Raw genomic sequence first — 23,219 nt, 5'->3', positions numbered from 1 at the left:
AAGTTTGGGTGAGGCCCTCGCTCGAAGTTGAATCAAATTTTCACTTACACATAAGAGAATTGAAAAATGCTAGTAAAAAAGAAACAGATTTATATTACATTGGCCTATACTGCGTAGGCCTGTATACAATGAAATATCGTTACATTTATTGTTGTTTAAACATCTTGAATAGCAAGATACATGATGAAAATCAAAGGCGATGCTACTGGTATGAAAGAGATAACTCAAATAAACCAAGTTAAGTCAACTCTCTCTCACCGTCGGTATTGGCTCAAATAACCAACAGCCCCGTTTAGATATCTCAGCCACAAAGGAAGAAGGAACATATTCCAGTATTTTACTTATATCATTTTCATTGGGTGCCTGAAAATGTCGATATCTGTTTTGGTGGAAAAACAATCATTGACGTGTTGCTTAATGTTAGGCCTATGAATCACGCAAGCCACTATGACATCGGTTTCGTGGTGACGGCAACAGTCCACAGAACAGTATATAAAATGAAATTTCAAAAAAACGTTCAGATTTACTTTTTATAGGTGGGAATTGTAAATAATTATTTGAATATTTAATAATTACTGTATATGTATTTTTAAAAAAAACCTATGTTTTTGTCATTGATTGATTTATTTTTGAACTTTTTGTTTTATATTTACTTCTCTCCTATTATGTATCTTTCTACGTACTGTATTTTGTTGTTTTGATTTTGTTTGTTGGTAATGTTTGTATTTTAGTCTTGGAGATATTTCGATATATATGTATTCTACACTTTTGGTTATCGTTGGGGGGTTTTTTGTTGTACCGTACTCGCGGGAATAAATTTCAACTTGAACAGAAAGAGAAAATGAAAATGGAGTAAATAAAAAACAAATAAATAAAAAGAGAGTAAAATCTGCCGAAGCTTGGCATCCGCCTAAAGCAACGCAGTGGAACACAGAACCCCTTCATTGATCTTATGTGACCTCAGCCCGTTTGCTCTCAAATAATAATGTATAAATTAAGTAAAATTTCTATGGAATTAAATAATCAAAATGAACATCATATTGTTTTATAGCCATTTATTCATTATACAGAACATTTTAAACCATGATGAAAGTATTGTATTTTGTATCTTAATACGAATTACAGTTAAATCTTAGAAACATGAATAACCGGGAACGGGATTGTACTTTAGACACTGTGTTGCAACAAGGAAAGTGTCTAGAGTTTGTATAAATGCCTGTGATTGCCAATATGTATAGGCCTACTGTACTACTAATATACTACACAATATAAATTAAACATCCATTGAGTGGGGGAGGGGGAGGCCAAAATCTTGGGGGCCTGCCCAAAATGGGGGGGGGGACGTTGATGACGCCACTGAAATGTATTCCTATACAAAATGTATTCCTTGTCTTAGAAAAATCAGTTTATGTCCTCTGGAGCCTGATTTAACAACGTAGGGTATAATTGCATAGGGGTGTTTGATATCTTTTGGTTCTTTAATTATGGTAGATTTATTCAACCTAGTATTATAGGTGTTTATTACCTAAAATAATCTTACAGGACCTCTTCTTGATCCGCTCAATGCATGCCGTATCCAATAATGTGCAAGTCCGAGTGGGGACAAGGTCTACAGGAGATACACCATTAGAGTTTAATGGCTCTTAAAATATATAATTTACTACTTGCCTTGACAATATTATAATCACTATGTAAATCCCATTTGAGAATAGCTTGAAGAATAACTACAAGTACTTTAACATTGTCAACTGTTTTTAAAAAGTGGCCATTCAGATCAATATATTGATGAAATAGTTACTTTTGCTAAAACTAATGTCCATAGTGCAACATTTATCTATTAAGTTTCAAAGCCTAATAATGTAGCACAGTCGCACAGTGCACACGATTGAAGTTCAGACGGATTCACAATTTTGCGATGCTCGATTAAAATCATCCAGGGAACAGTTAGAATAACCTAACCGTTCTCTGCATCATCGACATATTTAAATTGTTTCGAAGGATTATATTTCACATTAACTCACCGATTAACACAAATTAGGACAGTAGAACTCAGCCTAACACTTCCATGCATCTGAACAATTATAGATACCACAAGTAACATAAAGTTCACCACAGGATTCATGGTTGATTACAATGAAATGAAATACTTCAGTTTCAAAGGCAACGGATCAATAACCATGGTCCTCAGTCTACAGCAAACACACACACAAAACTCAATACGTTGACCAACATTAACCACATAGATCATAAAATGAAGATGATAACAGGCTTATGTTGTGTGATAGCTGTATTATATTTTATTATTTGCATAAATGATTAAAGCCAACAGATATGTCAGATCTAAGGCATTAAGAAAGCTGTTCAACCAACAATTTAGACAAGTTTCTGTTCAGTTCTCACTTACAATGCAATGAATGAACAAAAATCATTAGTTAGTCGGGTTTAGATATATTTTATAATAAAATAGATATTCCTTGCCTACATGACCTTACATGCCTCTCTCCATCGCTTATATCAGATATGTTCCGCTTAAAATCAAAATTTCATCGTAAGCTTTAAAGTTGAGCCGCTGATTTCATTTAAGCTCAATTCTACTAATTTATCTTATGTTGACATACATTATATTGGTGAAATTTATTAGTGCTATGCAACTCCTTATCATCAGAATTCCTACTGGTTGACGCACTATTATTGTGGTTGCGATATTTATATCAATCCTCATAAAATACAAAAGTATTATGTGTAAACAGCACATTAATGTAACAACGGCTACGTCGAGCTTCTTAAGAGAATCAATTATTATCCAACATAACATTCAGATCCAACATAGAAAGTCTACAAAGTTGATAAATAAACAAAATTGAACAAGAGTTGATTCGAATCCTTGACTTTCCGGTTGAGAGCCGAATTGTCGCTCCTTTTCGCCATTGCATATCATTATTAGAGAGCTTTCGATTGCACGACGACGGTAGGACGTAGAACGTAATTACGTCACTTAAAGTCATTTGCGCATGTGAGAACGTTAAGGTCGTCCTCGTCGAGTAGATTCTGGAACGCAATTTGGTAAATCTACGTATGTAGAGAACGTAGGACGCCAGGTAGGACGGTCACGCATGAGCGATTCCGTTCTAGCGTCGCGTCGTCGAACAAATCGAAAGCTCCCTACTATCAAACATAGTATACTTGTAAAATTATGATTGAATTATGTTCACACATAATTACGATTCCCTGATTAGTTGTATTGTAATTTTCTAATATAGTGAAATATATTATAGTTTTAAAGTTTAAGAATTCCACACAAGCGGTATATTCTTATCAAGATTAATTCTTTTGATAATTAATATAGGCCTAATATGCTATCAGCTGAGATATATATGAAGTTAATTAACAAACATTGTCATGGCTAATAAATCTAAAACAAACCATGTTTGATGTCTAAACAAATGTGACACTAAATTCTAATTACAATTCTTTTTCACTTTAGCTGACACAAAGAATTAAAACATATTAGGCAATTTTATCTATAAAATTAATTGTAATTATCGAAGAAAAAATGTCAAATAAATCTGTCACAGTATATTGAGTAATACATTCACGCTTGTCATTTTATACTGTTTTACTTTTGCTAAGTATTAAAATACTTAAAGATAATGACATGCTCTGCATCAGACTTATTCCAATCATGTGTTGTATTACCAAACATCGCGGAGGTATGTTGCCATTTTAGATATTGCAATCATAATCCCATAAAAAAACAAACATCACTGCAAGCACTTGCAACGAAGTGTTCACTTATGATGGTACTTTCCCGCCCTGGAATTAACGTAAGCTGTTTCTTCTTTTGTGTGCTGCAGATCTTGATAAGTATGGTTCTCATCACTGGTATGTGCTATGTATTTCATGTAAGTCTGTCAAAATATGCAAACGAATAATTTGAATTAAAAATCGATAGACTATCACCGTAGGCTTACAGAATCAAATTAGTTGGTTAATTGAAATGAATTGAAATTAAATGTAATGAATATATATATACTCAAGGCATTTTATAATTTGGTTTATTTATTTCATATAGTCAACATCAAAATATGAAAATTATCCTAACAAAGTCACACAAAATATTTAAAAAAAATCGTATAAAACAAATTTAGTAACACAACAACATAAACACTAGTCTAATCTATCAATAAATATTTACAATTGCAAAAAGCAGTTACCAAGGATATCACATCTAATCTAATTTTTAAGATAGGCCTATCATTAAAAGTAATAATATTTTTATAATAATAAGATACAATAAAATAAAACGACTTTTTTAATATTGTATGTATTATATGTACGTAATACATTTAGTAAAACATCAAATATTGTTAGATACTATTTTTGTAAATGTAGTAGGAGAGAATCTAAGAATGTGGGCAGAAGTGGAAAAAGATCATGGTAAATCAACTTAATTATTTTAAAACTATACATGTATCAAACATATTTAATTTTCATTATATAATCCTGTTTAAAAGTTGCAAGGTGAAATGCAAACTCACATCTTGCTTTCTGGTGTCCGTACTACGCATGGCTTCAGATTTCTTTTAAAAATACATTATAATAAAAAAATATTATTACAATAATTGCAAACAGATAAGGCAAGCCAAAACAGGGCTAGGTAAACCAAGGCAGGTTATGTTAGGACAGGGCAATTCAAGGCAGATGATATACATGTATCAAACATATTTAATTTTTATTATATAAGCTTGTTTAAAACAATTGAAATGTTGCAAGGTGAAATAATGTGTAAATGTGAAATGCAAACTCACATCTTGCTTTCTGGTGTCGGTACTACGCATGGTTTCAGATTTCTTTTAAAAATACAATATAATCAAAAATATTATTACAATAATTGCAAACAGATAAGGCAAGCCAAAGCAGGGCTAGGTAAACCAAGGCAGGTTATGTTAGGACAGGGCAATTTAAGGCAGATGATATACATGTATCAAACATATTTAATTTTTATTACATAAGCTTGTTTAAAACATTTAAATGTTGCAAGGTGAAATAATGTGAAATGCAAACTCACATCTTGCTTTCTGGTGTCGGTACTACGTATGGCTTCAGATTTCTTTTAAAAATACATTATAATAAAAAAAATATTATTACAATAATTGCAAACAGATAAGGCAAGCCAAAGCAGGGCTAGGCAAACCAAGGCAGGTTATGTTAGGATGGCAATTCAAGGCAGATGATATGGAGAAAAGTAGATATTGAGATGAGCTGAGTTGGAGACGGAGATAAAGAGATAGGTTGAAGACGAAATAAATACGAAGATCAGATGAAGATGACGATTGAGATAAAGATAAGATAGATATGAAGATGGAGATGATATGAGTCAAATATGACGGTGGAGGTAGGGATGAAAAGAAGATGAGATAAGATAAGATGAAATGAAATGAAATGAGATCAGACGCACTTTATCAATACTACAAACAATTGCAAACATGAAATTTGGTGTCCTTGATAATACAATTTAATATACAAAAACATTATTAAATAGAAATAACATACGCCTTAAAAAGTTAACATAACTTCATTAAACTGATACAAACTATCTATCATACATTACTAATCGATATTAAACCATAAACAAGATAGTTATTATTTGACAAACCTGTTTAATCCTAATGTAGCCGATCAATCCAGCAGCTAGTCCGAAGCAACCGACAAGGACGCCAACAAAAAACATTCCAATAGTCAGGGCTATACAACTAGATGGAACTGAATGAAATACAACCTTATATCATCACTTGATATAATTCAGGGGCGGATCCAGAAATTTTCAAACGGGAGGGGGGGGGGGCAACAGTTTTTAGAATAGGTAAGTGAGTAACACATAACACTGATAGATATTGAAATTTTACCAATTTAGTGTCAAAACTGGATCCGCCCCTGTAATTATAATAGCAACTACAGTACTAGTACGTTAAACCTGAATGTCATGTTTTAATAAATAGGTTAGCATATCTACTAATCTGAAAAGTCGAAAACTCTTGAAATGAATAAAACTAGAAAAAATTTTTAAAATAATGTTAAATAACACCTATACGTTTAAATTTGATACACAAATAATTAATCATTCAATATTTTAAAACTGTTATAGTTAATTCAGGTAGGCCTAACATGAAACAAGATATCACTTGAAATACAATTGATAACAAAATCAGCATAAATTTTCTAATATGAATTTTGTTGTAGAGTACATCGGCAGGGTACATTGTCAAGTTCGTCTGCCACCGAAGTCTAACTATCTATTGGTACGTGTGGGAAATAACGACGTAGTTCATTTTGCTTTAAGTATATCTACAAAATACTAAACACAAATCTCAAAGCCTTTTGTGGCCGAACAAAAATTACCTATGTTACATGTCTTCAGTGGTTCTGTTGTATTAACCTCACCGTTCTCAGCATAACACGTGAAGTTTGTTTTACAAAAATCTTCATTAATTTTCACAGATGCCGTAAGTTCCCCTTTTTCATTCTTTTCCCCATCTTTTTGTATCATTAAAGGAAACGTGATGAAGCCACACCATCATTTGATACAACATTTATAGTGTAATATGGTGTTGATATGATAACTTACGGTAATGTGGCCATGATTTAAATAATCAGTCGTCTTGATACCTAAGCGTGACAAATGCACCATACCGCAGCAACAAAAAAAAAAACGGTGAAAAAGAGGGATACGGCACCACTCTTTAAATATCAGTATTATCTTAAGGCTCCATGTACAACCACCAAGATATGATAGGCCTAGTGCCAGGTTGCTAAAAATAAGGCTTATCAATAAACTACAGAGGCAGTTGTGAAATACAGTTTGCCCTTAAACCAATGAAATTGATTGTTTATACTAGCTCTATGGATATTTTACTGCTTACGAACAAGTATACACATACCTGAACAAAAGATAACATACTGAAACTAAAACACTTAGGGAATGCATTGGATTATTAACCATAATGTGAAATAATTTGATTTTTTTGCTATTATAAACCATAATGTTGAATGACTGGTTGGAAAAGACCAGGAATAAACAAAGCGTGGATGATAGGTCTTATAAAGTATACAGTAAAATCAAAATATACACATACATATTACTTTCAAGTCAATTTGATTACTGGTTTTGCCATCTTTTCCTCTGAATTGATCACTTTCAGCTTTGCATGTATACCTGCCACCATCAGCTGCAGTTGCAGCTTCAATGTGTATTTCAAGTGCATCTTCACTTGCAGTAAATGTAGTGCTGTCTGTGATGCTGAGTGCTTGTCCATCTTTATACCATGTGATACTAGGGTGCGGGTCACCATCAGGCTTACTACAGGTCAAGGTCACTGGTTTACCTTCATAGACACTGCTTACTGAGGCAGAGAGTACAGGCGCATCAAGGTCTGATACAAATTATAGTACTCAAATAAATACTTTAAAACAAATACTGTACGAGTATAAGGTGTGATTTAATTGATAATAATTTAAAAACAAAAGTATATCAATCAAATGTATCACTTTGTTTACTATAATTTTCAATTTTACTGCTCCAAATTAACAATATGATTTGATTATATTTGGATCCGTAGAGCATTTCAATAATGTTTTCTTTTAAATTTTTTTTTTCTCAAAAACCAGCATACAATTTTGTTGCTTTATGCTTTGTAAACTGTAACAAGAGTAATACTACTATAATTCTGTCATTATCACAACAACAATTTTACTTTACAAATATCCAAATTACTTCTACAAGTCAGATTTTAACCAAACATATCAATCTGTTTCATCTACTTTATTGCAAAAGCACTGCCTTGAAAATCAACCTATCTCTTAACCATTAGCGCTTCTTTTGATTTTGATACAAACCCGTAACTCTGAAACTAGAGGTCAGATAAATTATGTAGAAACAGTTTATTATAGACGGTTATAAATACCGTATAGCTATTGCAAATAATTTACTATGTTTTAAAATATTTGGCCCCGCCATTTTTAGGTTGAATTTGTTACGAGTATTTTGCCGTGTTGGCTTTCCAATGATTTATTATGAATCGATGGCCTTCCATACTTGGCTGATTGCGTATATAACAGTGCAGCAGGTGGAAGTGGGTCTCTTCAGTGTTGGCTACTAGGGCGAAACGTGAAACGTTGGTGTAGCCTGGAAATCGTCTCATTGCGGCTAGTTCTGCTCATTGGAGGGTGAGATTGAACTGAAAGATACACCTCGTTGAATGAGATAGCCTGGAATTAGCAACAGATTGAGCAATTGCTAGAATTAGAATAATGTTTATTATGTTATATTATTATCATTACTTAATAATTAAGATTTTTACTATGTTTAACAGTATTATTTTAATTATTACAATACACTATATTATCTGTCTCTTATACACATCTAGATGTGTATAAGAGACAGGTGTGTGTGTGTGTGGGTGTGCGTGGGTGTGTGTGTGTGTGTGTGTGTGTGGGTGGGTGTGCTTTTGAGATATGTCCGTTTTTTATGGCAATTGTAGCGGTGAATAAAATAGAAAATAGAATTACAATATGGTATGAGCTCTGACAACAATTATCAATTCACAACCGTAACATATTTTTTATACAGTATAGTTAATAACACAAAACAAATATCAGTAATTTTAAAACAAATATGGTGATAAAAGAATTAGTTTATAAGTATTTTAATACAGTATATCAAAACAAAATAGTTCTTTAAAAATAGCTGTTCCTCAAAGCACAGGGATTCAAGAAATCAAGAAAAGAAAGTGTACAAGGTCATTCAGGTGAGAGACTGAGCTACTCTGGGCTATAAATTTTCATTAGTAGGAGGTTATTTGTCTATTATGGTTGCGTAATCCCCAATTCTGGGGGTCAAATACATCCATGCTCAAACCTCAAAACCAAACTATTTGTTAGTGCTTGTACATACATTGGAGTGTTTCTATATTCGTTAGTGCTTGTACATTCATTGGAGTGTTTCTATATTCGTTGGAGTGTTCCTATATTCGTTAGTGCTTGTACATTCGTTGGAGTGTTTCTATATTCGTTAGTGCTTGTACATTCGTTAGAGTGTTTCTATATTCGTTGGAGTGTTTCTATATTCGTTGGAGTGTTTCAATATTCATTGGAGTGCTTGTACATTCATTGGAGTGCCTGTGTATTCGTTGGTACTGTTTGTATAATCGTTGAAGTGTTCAAGGTTGCCCTTTTGGCGTTCCATAGTAGCGACGCGTATACAAGCCAAGCAGTCAGTCAAGCAAGGACTTGATAACATATCCTTAATGCTTTATGTTATGCTGTATGTCTATACGTTAGATGTACTTAAGAATTATTACTTTATAATTTATATGCGAAATTGTAGTAGCATTGCATGCCTGTAGGTGAAACTGTAGTATTCTTGGCACAGTACATCCATACATTTGATGCTTATACATTTGTATACATTTGAGAAACAAAGTCTCAATGTAGTATTGATCTTGATGCTGTGCATCCATACGTTAGATGCTCATTTGTTCATTTGTTTGAGAAATTAAACCTCAACATGGTAACTTACCTCGTATTGTATCTTTATTGTCGTATACACACAAAGTACATAGTGGTGGATGATTGATACCTGATCCTTTATATCGGATCCTAACTAACTTGTAACAGAATTATAGGCCATAATAATGTGTTATCTTGGGATTTGAGCTGGCTTACTTTTTTAGTTCTATCAAAAGCATTCACAATCAAAAACTGCCCGGGCTCAAAGCTGGCCAAGGGAATTGGCGTATTCCATTTTCTGAATGAAGAAATAATGGTACCTGCTGTATCAAAGCCTTGTTTCATTATAAATGAATGTGCTTGAAAGTGGACATCTTATTTCTACAGTGTTATGCATAAATTGGTAATGTATTTTTAATAGTGTTTCACTAATGATTGATCGTTTAAAGAAGTTTATTTTTATATACCCTTTTCGGATAATGAAATCGCCCAAACACTTCTCTTGCAGCAAGCAAATCTGTTTATATTTGTTTTTCTTACACACGCCCAGTATTAAAAATGTTTTGTTATGTGGTCAAAATGGCCCACACCAATTGATATGATTGATTTGATGACTTCAAATATGGAAATAGCTGATCTGAATGAATTTACTTTCTACTATTGAAGTGATAAATACATATATTTTGAATCTACTTGGTATTTATTTGCTCGATTACAGTACGATTTTTAAATTTGTGAACAACTTTTACAGAAATGTAATCAATACAGAATGTAAATGTTGAGATATAATCTGAAATACTTACAATATACGGTGAGGATGGAAAGATCCAAATTTATGGACTCCCAGCTTGCTGTCAGTATCTGTTTGGCATTAAAAATACTGCCTAATAGGCAGCTATGGATGAGGTGTAGTATGTAGGCGATGTAAATTAAAGAATTTGTGAAATCAAGCTTCTACTGCTTGAAAACACCAATTAAAACAATCTCCGAACAGAAACAGACACAACAAAATGTAGCAGTATACACCTCTTGGCTTCTACATAAACATTTTCCTCAAAGAGCATGTCATCTGACCCTGAACAAAGTTTATATCCCATAATCATTCCCTTTAAAAACATAAATCTCTCTCTGGTTCAGTATGATTTTATGGATTTATGAACTAAAAATTTTGAATATATGGCTCCAAAAAGAAAATAAATAAAACTGACAGGTTCAATATTCTTTATTAAGTTGTCTTTGTACTTCTTATTTCTACTTTTATAATTAACGTCTGTTCATAACAAAACTAGTATCAATATAGCTATAATGAAATTGAAACAAAATGAAAACATGTGATGTATTGCCTTCCTTGTGAAATGAAAATAGAAACCAAAAGCATATAGCAAGTAAGCATTGCAATAAAAAATGTTAACCAAATGTTGTCAATGATACCACAAAGCCAATTCTCTATTCTATTCTATTCCATACATCTCTATTCATACATCAATGCAGTCTTAACTGGTACCATGCTCTTTACAGGGGATTACTGAAGAGAATTTGTTTTTAAAAAAATATGTTAATTGCTTTATTATTATTGTTATTTTCATGCATTAAAGTTGTAGTAACACAAACCATAAATAATGCATTTCTGTTAAATTACTTTTCTTCACTTTATTTTTACCATTTTTAATCTTATTGTCTTTTACATCAACCTTGCTGCTATCTGAAAATTTCAATAAAATATTTTTAAATATTTCATTTTGGCAATTTCTTCATATAAATTATTTCCATTGTGTTGGAACTCCTGTTTGTTTTAACATTTATACCAGTCTATGACAGGAAAGAATAATGCACCCTATAATTCTTCATGTTGTAGCAATACTTTGGTTTTACAGGGTATGCCCGAGATTAATTGGTTTTTGAGCCGAGCGGAGCAAAGTTCTGCGCAAACAGGTAGACCACTTGTTTTGAAAGTTAAACTGATTACCAACATGTACTAACAATTTGGACACTATATTAAGTCTGGACCATAAATATCTCACTATTTATTTGTTTACATTAGCATAGAGCAGTACTGATTTACATTCACAAAATCGCAATTATCTCAGCTTCATTATGCAAAATTGCATAAATCTCCAAAAGTGAGTCATTTTCATTTTACTGTTACGAGTCACAGATTTTGATTAGAATAAAGTGTTTGGTACCATTGAAAAGCTAAAATGTTTGTAGTCCTTCCAGCATTCCCTACATGTCAATCTGATCACATACACACTCTCAACAAGCTACGGACAATTTCTGAAAAGTCTGGCTGTAGCTGATACTATTTTTTAAACCCCTGGGGTGAGAGTGTTAAAGAGACAGAGTACTGACCACGGCTGCACAGCATGTAACACAAGAGGAACATGAATTGTACAGTACCTCCATGATGAAAACCAACACCTGCTGTGATTGTGTGGCTAGTAACCAGACAGCCAAACACATTGTGGAAGAGTGCCCAAGGAGAGAACTTGATGGTGGAATTACTCGACTGGCATACTGTGACCCTACAGCGAGTTCATGGTCATTTGACATTTTTATGCTATATGCTTAGGTGGCAGCAATGTTCATTGAGAAGGACATGAAATACTCAGTGGCAGATCTATGAATTTATAAAAAAGAGGGGCCCTAGGGACATTTACAGATGGAAGGTGTAGACCACCTCAGGCCCACTATGGTTGGGGCTGAAGTACAAAATTTTATGGCTACAGTAACTCTAGATGGTCAGAAATGGCACTGTCAGACTTAAATTTTGATACTTTTCAAAATTCAGGAGGACCCCGCCCCCCACAACCCTTTGAAATTGCCAATGATTTCTTTTTCTGCCTATATGTATTTTTCTTAATAACAGTTTTACTACGTATTCGGGTTGTGATGTGCAATTCATGGTACCACTAGGTCTGTGAGTGTATAATTATGTTACTATGTTTTTAAAGTACCAGACGTGCTACTTGGAGAAATACCTTGGTCTGAAGGAGGATACCAATTTGCCTTTTGTAATGTATCACTGCTTGGTGTGTCCCAATCAAGAAAACACACAATTCGATATACAGGGTATTGCTAAACCCTGCAAACCCCACAAACCACTAAAAGACACTGCAAACCCCATCCAAACCTTGTGATAGTGATTGAATAATGTAGTATATGACTCAACTTTGTATCTTAAGTCAATAAAAATATAATTTTATGTTCATAACAACCTATTTTGGGGTAGAATCTTGATTTTTTGTTAAAAATACCACAAACTTCCAAAAACACACTGCAAACCCAATCCAAACCTTGTGACAGTGATTGAATCATGTAGTATAGGATTCACTAGGTATCTCAGTCAAAAAAATTATAATTTTATGTTTGTAAATAACCTACTTTTTGGGTAAAAATGCCATTTTTTGTATGAATCTTGATATAATCCTTAGTTAGTTTTATCAGTTTTGTGTAACTGGACCATGTAAGACAGGGTTTAATATCCAACTAATACTAACCTTTATTCATCCCAATATAATTTTTGTTAAACAAATAATAAACAATGAAATTATAAAGTTATAGTGCTAATTTAATCGAAACATGCACATCAAGCAAATATAAACCATTTAATGTATTCAAAGTTTATCAGATACATCCATGTTGCCATGATACTGAAAAAAAAATACCCTCACTTGTTACTTAATATCATAATTAAAATTTATAATGCCAATGCAAATAGATATACACTATTCATTGGATAAAAAGATATAGAAATTACAAAATATTGCTGGTTATATTTTATACTGTTACCATAATTAGATGCATTTTGGTTAATTTAGCTAAAATTCATGGTCTGGTATTAAATTTCCAAAGCTTAAAATATTGCCTTTTAACATCAGATAAGTTAAATCTTGGTATATAAAGCAGCATAAACAGAATTAATTTTAAATTACCTTTACAGGTCTTCAGTGGTTCTGTTGCATTAACTTTTCCATTCTCTGCATAGCATGTGATGTTTGATTTACAAATCTCTTCGTAAATTTTCACGGATGTAGTAAGTGTCCCATTCTCAATCATTTTTCCATCTTTGTAAATCATTACAGAAGATGGTTCGGGATAACCCTCTGCAGTGCATGTTGCAGCGCCATCTTTTGATTCAAATGTAATTTTAAGATCTATTTTAATTGACAAAGAAATCAGGTTTGGTTAATATGGGAAACTTTTTTCAAGTTTTTTTTAATACATTATAAAAAATAACTAGCAACTTCTTACCTGAAAATGTGTCCTTATTGTGATAGAGGAAACGTAATGAAGCCACACGTTCATTTGATACAGCAACATTTATGGTGTTGATTCGATAACTGTACTCTAATAAATGGTAAGGTGCCCATTGACATGATCAGTGGACATGATATTTGTGCGTGCCAAATACACCACAATGAGTAAAAAACGATTAGCACCACTTTCGTGAAAAAGAGGTGCTCATAACTGATTATTTTTCAATACACTTGAACTGAAAATTTAAATCACAGACATTTAACAGATAAAAGAAAATATTAAAATTAAAATATACACATACATATAACTTTTAAGTCAATTTGATTACTGGTTTTTCCATCTTCTCCTCTGAATGGATCACTTTCAGCTTTACACATATACAGGCCACCATCAGCTGCATTTGTAGCTTCAATGTGTATTTCAAGTGCCCCTTCACTTGTAGTAAATCTAGTGCTGTCTGTGGTGCTGAGTGCTTGTCCATCTTTATACCATGTGATACTAGGGTGCGGGTCACCATCAGGTTTACAGGTCAAGGTCACTGGTTTACCTTCATAGACACTGCTTGCTGAGGCAGACAGTACAGGCTCATCTAGGTCTGATAAAAATTATATTACTCAAATAAATACTTAAAACATATACTGTACAAGTATAAGGTTACACTTAAATCATGATTTCGTGGCTTAGTAATTTAATTGATATGAATTTAAAAACAAAAATAGATCTATCAAATGTATCACTTTGTTTACTATAATTTCCAATTTTACTGGTCCAAATTAACAATATGTTTTGATTATATCGGTGGATCCGCAGAGCATTTCAATTAACTTTAAATTTTTTATCCAACTGACTTTCAAAAATCAGATTTTAACCAATTGATTGATTGTTTAAAAAAGTTCATTTTTATATACCCTTTTTGGATAATGAAATCGCCCAAACATTGCACTGTGCAGCATGCTCAATTTGTTCATATATGTTTTTCTTACACACGCCCAGTATTAAAAATGTTTTGGGTTATGTGGTCAAAATGGCCCAAACCAATTGATATAATTGATTTGATGACTTCAAATATGGAAATAACTGATCTGAATGAATTTATTTTCTACTATTGATGTGATGAATACATCTATTTTGAATCTACTTGGTATTCAGTTATTTTGCTCAATTACAGTACAATTTTAAAATTTGTGAACAACTTTACCAAAATGTAATAAATACAGAATGTAAATGTTGAGATATAATCTGCAATACTTACAATATACAGTGAGGATGGAAAGATTTGAATTTATGGACTCCCCGCTTTTTGTCAGTATCTGACATTGAAACCTTTTCTGAGTATCACTCCTAACTGGCTTTGTAATAACCAGGTCAGCATTCCCAGGAGTTGTTCTTAAGCTGTAACGTCCATTTACAGTGTCTTTATTATTTACAATAATAGCTTCTCCAGTGTCATTTACTTCCTTCCATATAATAGCCAAAGGTGTATTAGTAACTTGTGAATAGTTGCACGGTATCACCACTACACTATTACCTTCTTTGGCCACTTCATTAAATGTTACAACTGACTGGCTATATACTTAAAAAAAACACACAAAAACACTTTCATTATTATAATTATGTAATTGTAATTAAGGATATAACTTGCTACAGCACAATATGTTAAACTTAAACAAAAAGAAAGAATTACTGTACAGTAAATATCAAACATCAAGTTTTTAACTTTTTTTGTGAATAAATAATATCAAAACTTACTTCTTTACATTAATAAAGATTTAGTTGTATTCCACATTGAGATGTATTTTCTTATAATTTATGGAAATTTTGGTCTTGGAAAAACTATGATCATCACAAATTTGAATTCTTAAAATTTATCTACTTGGTATGGATTTACTTACTGACTTTATAGAATTGCTTCAGTTGTATTACAAATGAAAAATGTGACACCAAAATCGACCAATGACTAGCGTCCGAATTACCCAGTCGCATCGTAAAATGCGACAAATGCATCACAATAAAATGTGATACAATTATTTGCCTATAAATACCCGGTCAGTCTTCAGCAAGGCCTGGCTGTCAAAACTCCGTATAAATCAATCCGATGTATAAGCCGCGAATTTTGCATGCGATTTTTCCACCGAAATTAGGGATGCGGTCTATACACGAGTCATAACCTGCTCTAAAAAAATTGTAGATCGCGAAGGTTAGGCCTAGGCTAGCCCAATTCATATTAACAGTATTAGCTTAGGGTAGGACCGGTTTGTAGGCCTACTGTAGTATTTACTGTATTTGTAATACTCACCACAGTGCTGTACTAGGATTCCTACTACATTTTCAACGACATTCAAGCAATGGTTTGGGTTGTTTAAATAATTAATTTCATACTACGTTCACTCATAAACAATTTTGGAACACACCTTTTCTGTTTGAACCCGCTTCGATCAAAACAATAACAAACTATTTTTTGGCAGTTCGGTCCGTGAAGTCACGTGTGAGTTTCATTTACGATGTTGCAACAAAACACTCGTGTGGTTGCTGGTGGCTAGTACCATTATGGAAAATACTGCTGTTGTTTTATGCAGTGTTATGATTTTAGAATAAAAATGAATGAAATAATTGTATTCTAAAGTTGTAACAATTTATTTTACTAAAATTTAACTGTAGAAAGGCATACGTCATCTGCCTGCTTAAACTTTGTATCGCATGAATTTTCTCCAGTTCTGTTTTTGTTTATAAAACGTGGTTCGTGATTCTGCATGCTTCGCCCAGTGGGCTGTGAGTAGTAATGACTTAGGCTTAGAATTACCATTATTTTAGCTCAATATCCAGGCCCGTATCCAGGGGGGTTTTTTATGGTTCGGGAGAACCCCACTCTTCTAGCAAATCCCCCCCCCCTTTTTTTTTTTATGGCAAATCCCCCTCTTCAAATTTTATTCCTGAGCAATCCCCCAGGATAAACAATAAAGAAAGAAAGAAAAATCCTCCAATTTCTTTTTTATTCATTATTTTATATATATATATATATATATATATATATAATAATATATTCATATTATTCATATTTTATTATTATTCATTACCACCGCAGAAAAAATGCTATACACAATTTTGGAATTGCTACACAAAACAAAAAGTGCATAGCAGTTTTTGCCACTCACAAAAAGTGCTGGAAATCTAACGCTGCCAATGACCATGTCAATTTAAGGAGTCACCTTTATTCAATATCATACAAATTTTACAAAACCTTGTTGGCCATAAAGGGCCTACAATGACATTAAAGTGAAAAGGCCATACAAAATAAGATGCTGGCAATATTTCATGTTCTTGTCATGAGTATGAATACTTGATAAACAGGAAATTTATTATATGAATAATATATGATAGCGAAAGAAATATGTTAAATAATATGCAATCTCTACAGAGTTGCCTCAACCATGGAGGAAATATATTAATATTTTAATATATATAATCTTAATATATTTCCTCCATGCCTCAACTTACCATTAGGTACACTCAGCAACAGAAGTAAAACCAAATACAGTAAGAACTGGAATAGATGCTGAATATAAACAAGAAATAATATACAAATTTACACTACAATATTATTATTTAATTTTTTAAATTTCTTCATGTTATTATTCTCCTTTTAGTGTTTGATGTCTATTCTTAAGACTATTTTTTGGCCGGCTTTGAGCATGTAATTGTGTTATTGTAAATGTTTTTTTTTTTAACTTAAAACTTATACAGACAATGTTCTTGAATCTTTAGTTACATAGACAATATTTTACAGTTGTTGAGGCAGTGAGGACAGGCTTGTCTAGATCTGAAAATTTATAGAAATTAATACTTTGTATGATAAACAAATAAAGGAAAAAGTATTGCTATTGATCTAACTGGCCGGGCTTGTTTTTAATAAATTGGTGAATAATTTGCTAAACATTATTCAACTCTCTCTATATATACCGGACATTTATATGCTAAAATATAAAAACATTTACTTTTCCTGCAGTCAAACTAGAGTTTACTCATGTGACTAACATACTTTACTTTCATGCCCCAAGGCTTCAATAAGCCTGCAGCCCTTTTAATATATTAAAAACATAAATACAAATTAAGTGACGGTTTCTAAATAAGTATCACTGCAGTACACATGTTTTAGTAAATTATTGGGGGAAAATCACGTTTTTGATGACATTAATTGAAAGAACTAAAATACATTGAATTGATGATTATAGTTGACTCCTCTAGCCTTATGATAACAATGTTTAAAACACAATAAATTATGCTTTCATTAATAAATATTTAATAAACAAACAAATACATACTCAAGGTTATGCAAGTCGGAACATTTACAGTCATGTTAACTGATACTGTATAAATATTGTTTATGTTGCTCTAAATTAAATGGTGTCCCTGCTCTGATAAAAAAAAAAACAAAAAAAAACCAACATACAATGTTGATTTGTACTTTGTAAAATATTGCTACTAATATATTATTTTGCCCTAGTAAAATTTAAAATAAATTAAAAAGTGGAGTTATTGATTTTTATTTGTTTTCTATTATTTCAGGTTCTGGGTTCAAATCCCAGGATTTGCTTCGTACTACAATCTCACTTTTAAAATATTCTGTGTAGAACAAATAAAGTTAAAAAATGGAAAATCTGAATTTCGTTTAATAGATTTATGTACTCCAGTTATAACGTACAGTTTGCTTTCCAATTGAAAATTCAGTTGTAAATATTTTATTACTTTTACGATCACCTCTCGCCAATAATTAGTCATTGGTTTTACGGGTTTGTTTGTCCTTTTATAACGTTTGTCCAAAAAAATAATTTCATGGATTGATATTTAGTAAATACAACTTAATAATTTACTATTTTTTAACTGTTAAACATTTTTACGTATACTCAATACAGGATGCAAACACTGCCGTACTTACAATATACAGCAAGGATGAAAGGGTCTGAAAATATTAAAATTTCCGCTTTGTGTCAGTATCTGACATTGAAATCTTCTATTAGCATAATTCCTTACTGGCTTAGCGATAACCAGGTCAGCATTTCCAGGAGTTCTTCCTAAGCTGTAGCGTCCATTGACAGTCTTTGCATTACTTACAGTACAAAATATAATTTCTCCTACTTCAATTACTTCATTCCATATGATAGACAAAGGTGTATTAGAAACTTGTGAATAATCATATGGTACGTATCACTACTTCATCGTCACCTAAGCCTTCTTGGGCCACCTGTTTAGATGTTGTCACAGATTGGCAACGTTTCACTAAAACCATGCATATACATTTTGTTGTTGTAGTCTTTGTTGTAAATTATAAATTGAACATAATATGTTTAAATTATATTTTTTCAGTCGCTAGTCATAATAAGTCAATCGTGACGTCATCACTGCGACCCCCAATGTTATTTGCTATTCCCCACCGTCCAATAATTTTTGAGTGGCTACTGAAAGTAGCTACTATGTCATCGAATGGTTTACCGAGGTAAGTGACTGTGAATCTCGGTACCAGTCGACACCTTTGATCACGAGCCGAATACCAATCAACGCTCGTAATTAATCTGGCGAATATTTCCGATAAAATGCTGGAGGTTACGAATGCAGGAGGTTACGAATGTTACGAAAATTACTCGACACTCAGCGGATCATTTTAGTTTTATGTTATGTTAGGTACCTGCCTCCACATTTTTTATGTGCGATGCCAAACAAAAGTTCCGGTAAGTTCTGTGTAGGTAGACCATGTTTGATTTTATTGAATTTGACAATTTTAGGCCTAAACTAGGTGAGCTACTGATTTCCATTAATAGTGTGGCATTAGATACTATTATTAATTATTGTTATTGTTACGCTAAATGAAAATTTGTTTTGACGTTTCATTTCGAGTCTTTTCATAGAATATAATGAACATTGTGATAAGACAAAAAAACTAATGGGCGGAGTAAGAATAGACATAATTAACAGATAAATAATTATTAATTAGGAACATATTTTTGTTTATTAGCTATTTATCATGTTGAAGGGGTTTTAATCTAAGCGGCTCCTTTATTTTATGTCATTGTTTATTACCATTATTGTTATTGCCGACGGAGATCTGTGTTCCCATACTGATATTAGCCTCATTCTAATTACAGTTCCCAATTAATTTATCTGTTAATTATTTCTATTCTTACTCCGCCCCTTAGTTTTTTGTCCTATCACCATGTTCATTATATTCTATTAAAATGTCGACCAATCATATTATACTTTACTTTTTATCATAATTATTGTAATCAAATTAATTTTCATTATGAAACAGGCAGCAAAATTGTAAACCAATAATACTGCAATTGTGCCCTTAAGGTATGTAAATCTTTATTTAAAAAAAATCTATAGTCATTTTCATATTTTACTAATTATTCACCATCAATAATTAATTTTGCATTTTATACTTTATCATTTCAGGTTAATGAACTGAAAAATATGAGAAAAAAAGACATGGGAAGCCTACATTCATAATGTAGGCTACTATCTCCAGTTGAAAAAACAAACACAAATCAGTACTTCAAATCACACTGAATTCCAGAACTAGTGAAAACCAAAGCCCAGTGAAGCTGAGCGATTTCGGTACAAATATTCTTATAAACTCAAAAGTTAAAATAAGGCAGTTGGAAGAGATACCATTCCAAATTTAGGAATTTATCAACCCAAAACAATTCTTTGCTTTCAAGTGTAAGCAACACTCAACTCGTAACCATAAAACCTAAGGTTATACAGCTTTCAGGAACCAAAACCGTGGAGATCTTTAGGTCCCCGGTTCAATTCCCATCGCTGCCTCTCCTTGTGTTTCAGCTGGAGGGCTGAAATACAAGTTACAATAGCGCACCGTCTTTAGGATGAGACGTTTAAGCCGTTGGTCCCGTGTGCATTATGGCCCATGTGCATGTTAAAGAATTGAACGCAGTACACTCTACGGAAAAGAGTAGGGGATTGTCTCCCGGTGTACTGCCCAATCACCACCAGAAGGACCCCACTGGAAATAAGTTTTCTTCTAGACATGGGCTATCCTTGGTGTTTACCGAATACATCCAATCCAATCCAAAGTTCAACCCAAGAAATGGGGTATGCTGATTGATCCATCGTGTTCAGTACAGACAACTTTTTAGGAAAATTTTATTCACAGAATTAAACACCCAGACTGCAGGCGAAAAATGTTTGAAATGTTCAATCATTTGCAAGTGATAAAAAGTTTTAAAAAATACGTTTTCTGTAATAAACCGATTTATAATTAAAATAAAAGCCTTTATTGCTATCTTGTTACAAAATCATGGATTCAGATTATATAGTTTTTCATTACCCTAAATGCGAAAAAGCGCCGCGTCGTGGCATTTCAGAGTATATTATTACCTGTGTGTAATTAAGCAATTTGGGTTCTAAATACAATGTATACAGTGTTAAGATGAATAAATAACACAATGAATAGACAAGTATTTCTTTTTTTTGTATTAAAGTGTTTATTTACTATGACATTGGACCTATGATAGGCCTATTGTACTACGGGAATGTGAGATATGTAACATGGGAACGGGCATGAAAAGCGCCACACCAGTACAGTACAGGTATTTCTTTTTATGAGCGCCGCTCTTGAATAAGCACCGCACTGAAGCCTCCAAATGTTATAAGCACCACAGTGCTTATTCAAGCATTTACAGAATAAAGACATTTTTTTATTCCTAAATAAAAAGAAGTGTTAAAAATTGTATTTGTATATTTTATTATTTAGTTGACATTTACTATTTAGTTGAAAACTGTATACATGACTTTCCTCATATTCACTGTAATTAATGTTAATATTTTTGATAATTAAAATTGATTTATTTTAAAACAAATGAAAATGTTTCTTTCACCACCCTGAAGCAGACCTGGCATCTCCTTATTCGTTTGAACTTAAAACAACACTAACAAATGGAATACATTAAAACATACCATACAAACAGAAAATTTTTCATACCGCGAAGACATCGTGCACCACGATAAAAATTGAATTGTAATTTAAAATTACTTTCGTAAAACAAGCTTACTTAGAACCCGAAGAAAGTTACTTCAAATTCAATATTAAAGCCCCATTCCCGGCAAAATTTCAGTTGTTAAGAAAAATCTAATTTTTGTATAATGTTATAAAGATTTATAAATATAATACGGAATTGCTAGTTTAACTAAATTTTGACATTCCTAAGCATGAAAAAAAATGTAAAATAAGACTGAAATTAGATTTTTTGTGTGCCACACAAAAAATAAATGCGGATAAATTTTTCATGTTTGATTTTGCGATAGGTCGTGCGAAGAAATATAGCAGGCGCCGAAAACATTAGCCTATCCAACACTGCTAGGATAGGCCTAGCCTTACCTCGATTTAGGTTCTGTTATCACACATAAAAACGGTAGACACTAACAATACACTTGGAGTCAGAGATATATTAAAATAGGTGTTTATTCGATTGTGTCTTGGAGTCAACTGACTGATGATAGTGAACGTGATTGGTCACTGGGTATGGCCTGATAATTCTATTTATAACTGGGTCAGTTTAGGGGTGTACTTTCAAGGTACTTTAAAGTAGGTTATAATGCAACATCTTCCCCTTTTAGATTAAGTGAAAGAGATTTTTTCCGTGACCGTCGTTTCGCTACATTATTTACACTTCTACAGTTTTGGTTATATGCGTAGCCATTATATATCGTATATACTAATAGTTCAGCTTCAATTCTTTTTATAAGAGATCATATTGGCATCATGCCGCATGCATGCAATTTATATACATTTGGATAGGAGTGTAAGAGCAATTGTTCATAGTTCATTTTATACTGCTCATAAAGTCAGTTATTTAGTGACATAGTCCTGTAGTTTGATGGGTGGTTTGCACATCCGTTTTGGTCGGTCGTGGATAGCTAATAGTGGCCTATCCTTAGCATAGCCTGGGTGCAGTAGGAAATTAGCGGGAAAAAAGTAAAGGAAAATTTATTTTTGGTTTTTCTGAATCAGTATATCATATAGTGTCTCAGAAAAAAAAATCCCCATTCTTAGAGCTTTGGCAATTTTTTTTATAGCACTTTAAAATTTTGACATAAAATATCCTATTTTGGGCTAATTAAGATGGGGGTAGGGGAAATAAATGTATGTTTTTAGTCACTTTTACATATGCTATGTATATCAAATGTAACAAGAACTTGGCTAAAAAGTTACTCCTCACTCTCGTTAAAAAATTTAATCGGAATATTGACGACGTCACAAAGAATTCCAAGATGGCTGCCATTTTGGCGGTAAAACTCTTTTAAAATGTAAATTTAACTTTATTGTTATCAGAGCAATTTCAAAACAATATATATCCATACACACACACACAAACACAAACACACACATATATATATATATATACATATATATATACATATATATATATATATATACTGTATATATA

The 23,219-nt window shown here is 32.4% G+C and overlaps 1 protein-coding gene across 1 annotated transcript in view; it reads right to left on the bottom strand.

Moving 5' to 3' along the window:
* Positions 1 to 2,272: 2,272 nt before the first annotated feature.
* The window catches only part of LOC117116176 (hemicentin-1-like), a 23,740-nt gene continuing 2,793 nt past the window's right edge, over positions 2,273 to 23,219 (bottom strand). The window contains exons 2-9 of the mRNA XM_033260182.1: positions 17,257 to 17,314; positions 15,014 to 15,334; positions 14,063 to 14,356; positions 13,437 to 13,658; positions 6,400 to 7,430; positions 5,657 to 5,763; positions 4,539 to 5,110; positions 2,273 to 3,908 (exon numbers count right to left, since the gene is read on the bottom strand). Coding sequence (XP_033116073.1) covers positions 7,117 to 7,430; positions 13,437 to 13,658; positions 14,063 to 14,356; positions 15,014 to 15,334; positions 17,257 to 17,314 — 1,209 coding nt within the window. The 3' untranslated portion in view covers positions 2,273 to 3,908; positions 4,539 to 5,110; positions 5,657 to 5,763; positions 6,400 to 7,116. The remainder of the gene's footprint in view (positions 3,909 to 4,538; positions 5,111 to 5,656; positions 5,764 to 6,399; positions 7,431 to 13,436; positions 13,659 to 14,062; positions 14,357 to 15,013; positions 15,335 to 17,256; positions 17,315 to 23,219) is intronic.

Source organism: Anneissia japonica, unplaced genomic scaffold, assembly GCF_011630105.1.
Source record: "Anneissia japonica isolate Jap-2015-1 unplaced genomic scaffold, ASM1163010v1 scaffold288135_len37884_cov114, whole genome shotgun sequence".
Lineage (NCBI taxonomy): Eukaryota > Metazoa > Echinodermata > Crinoidea > Comatulida > Comatulidae > Anneissia > Anneissia japonica.
Note: the sequence above shows the minus strand (reverse complement) of the source record. Positions and strands in the feature narration are given on the sequence as shown.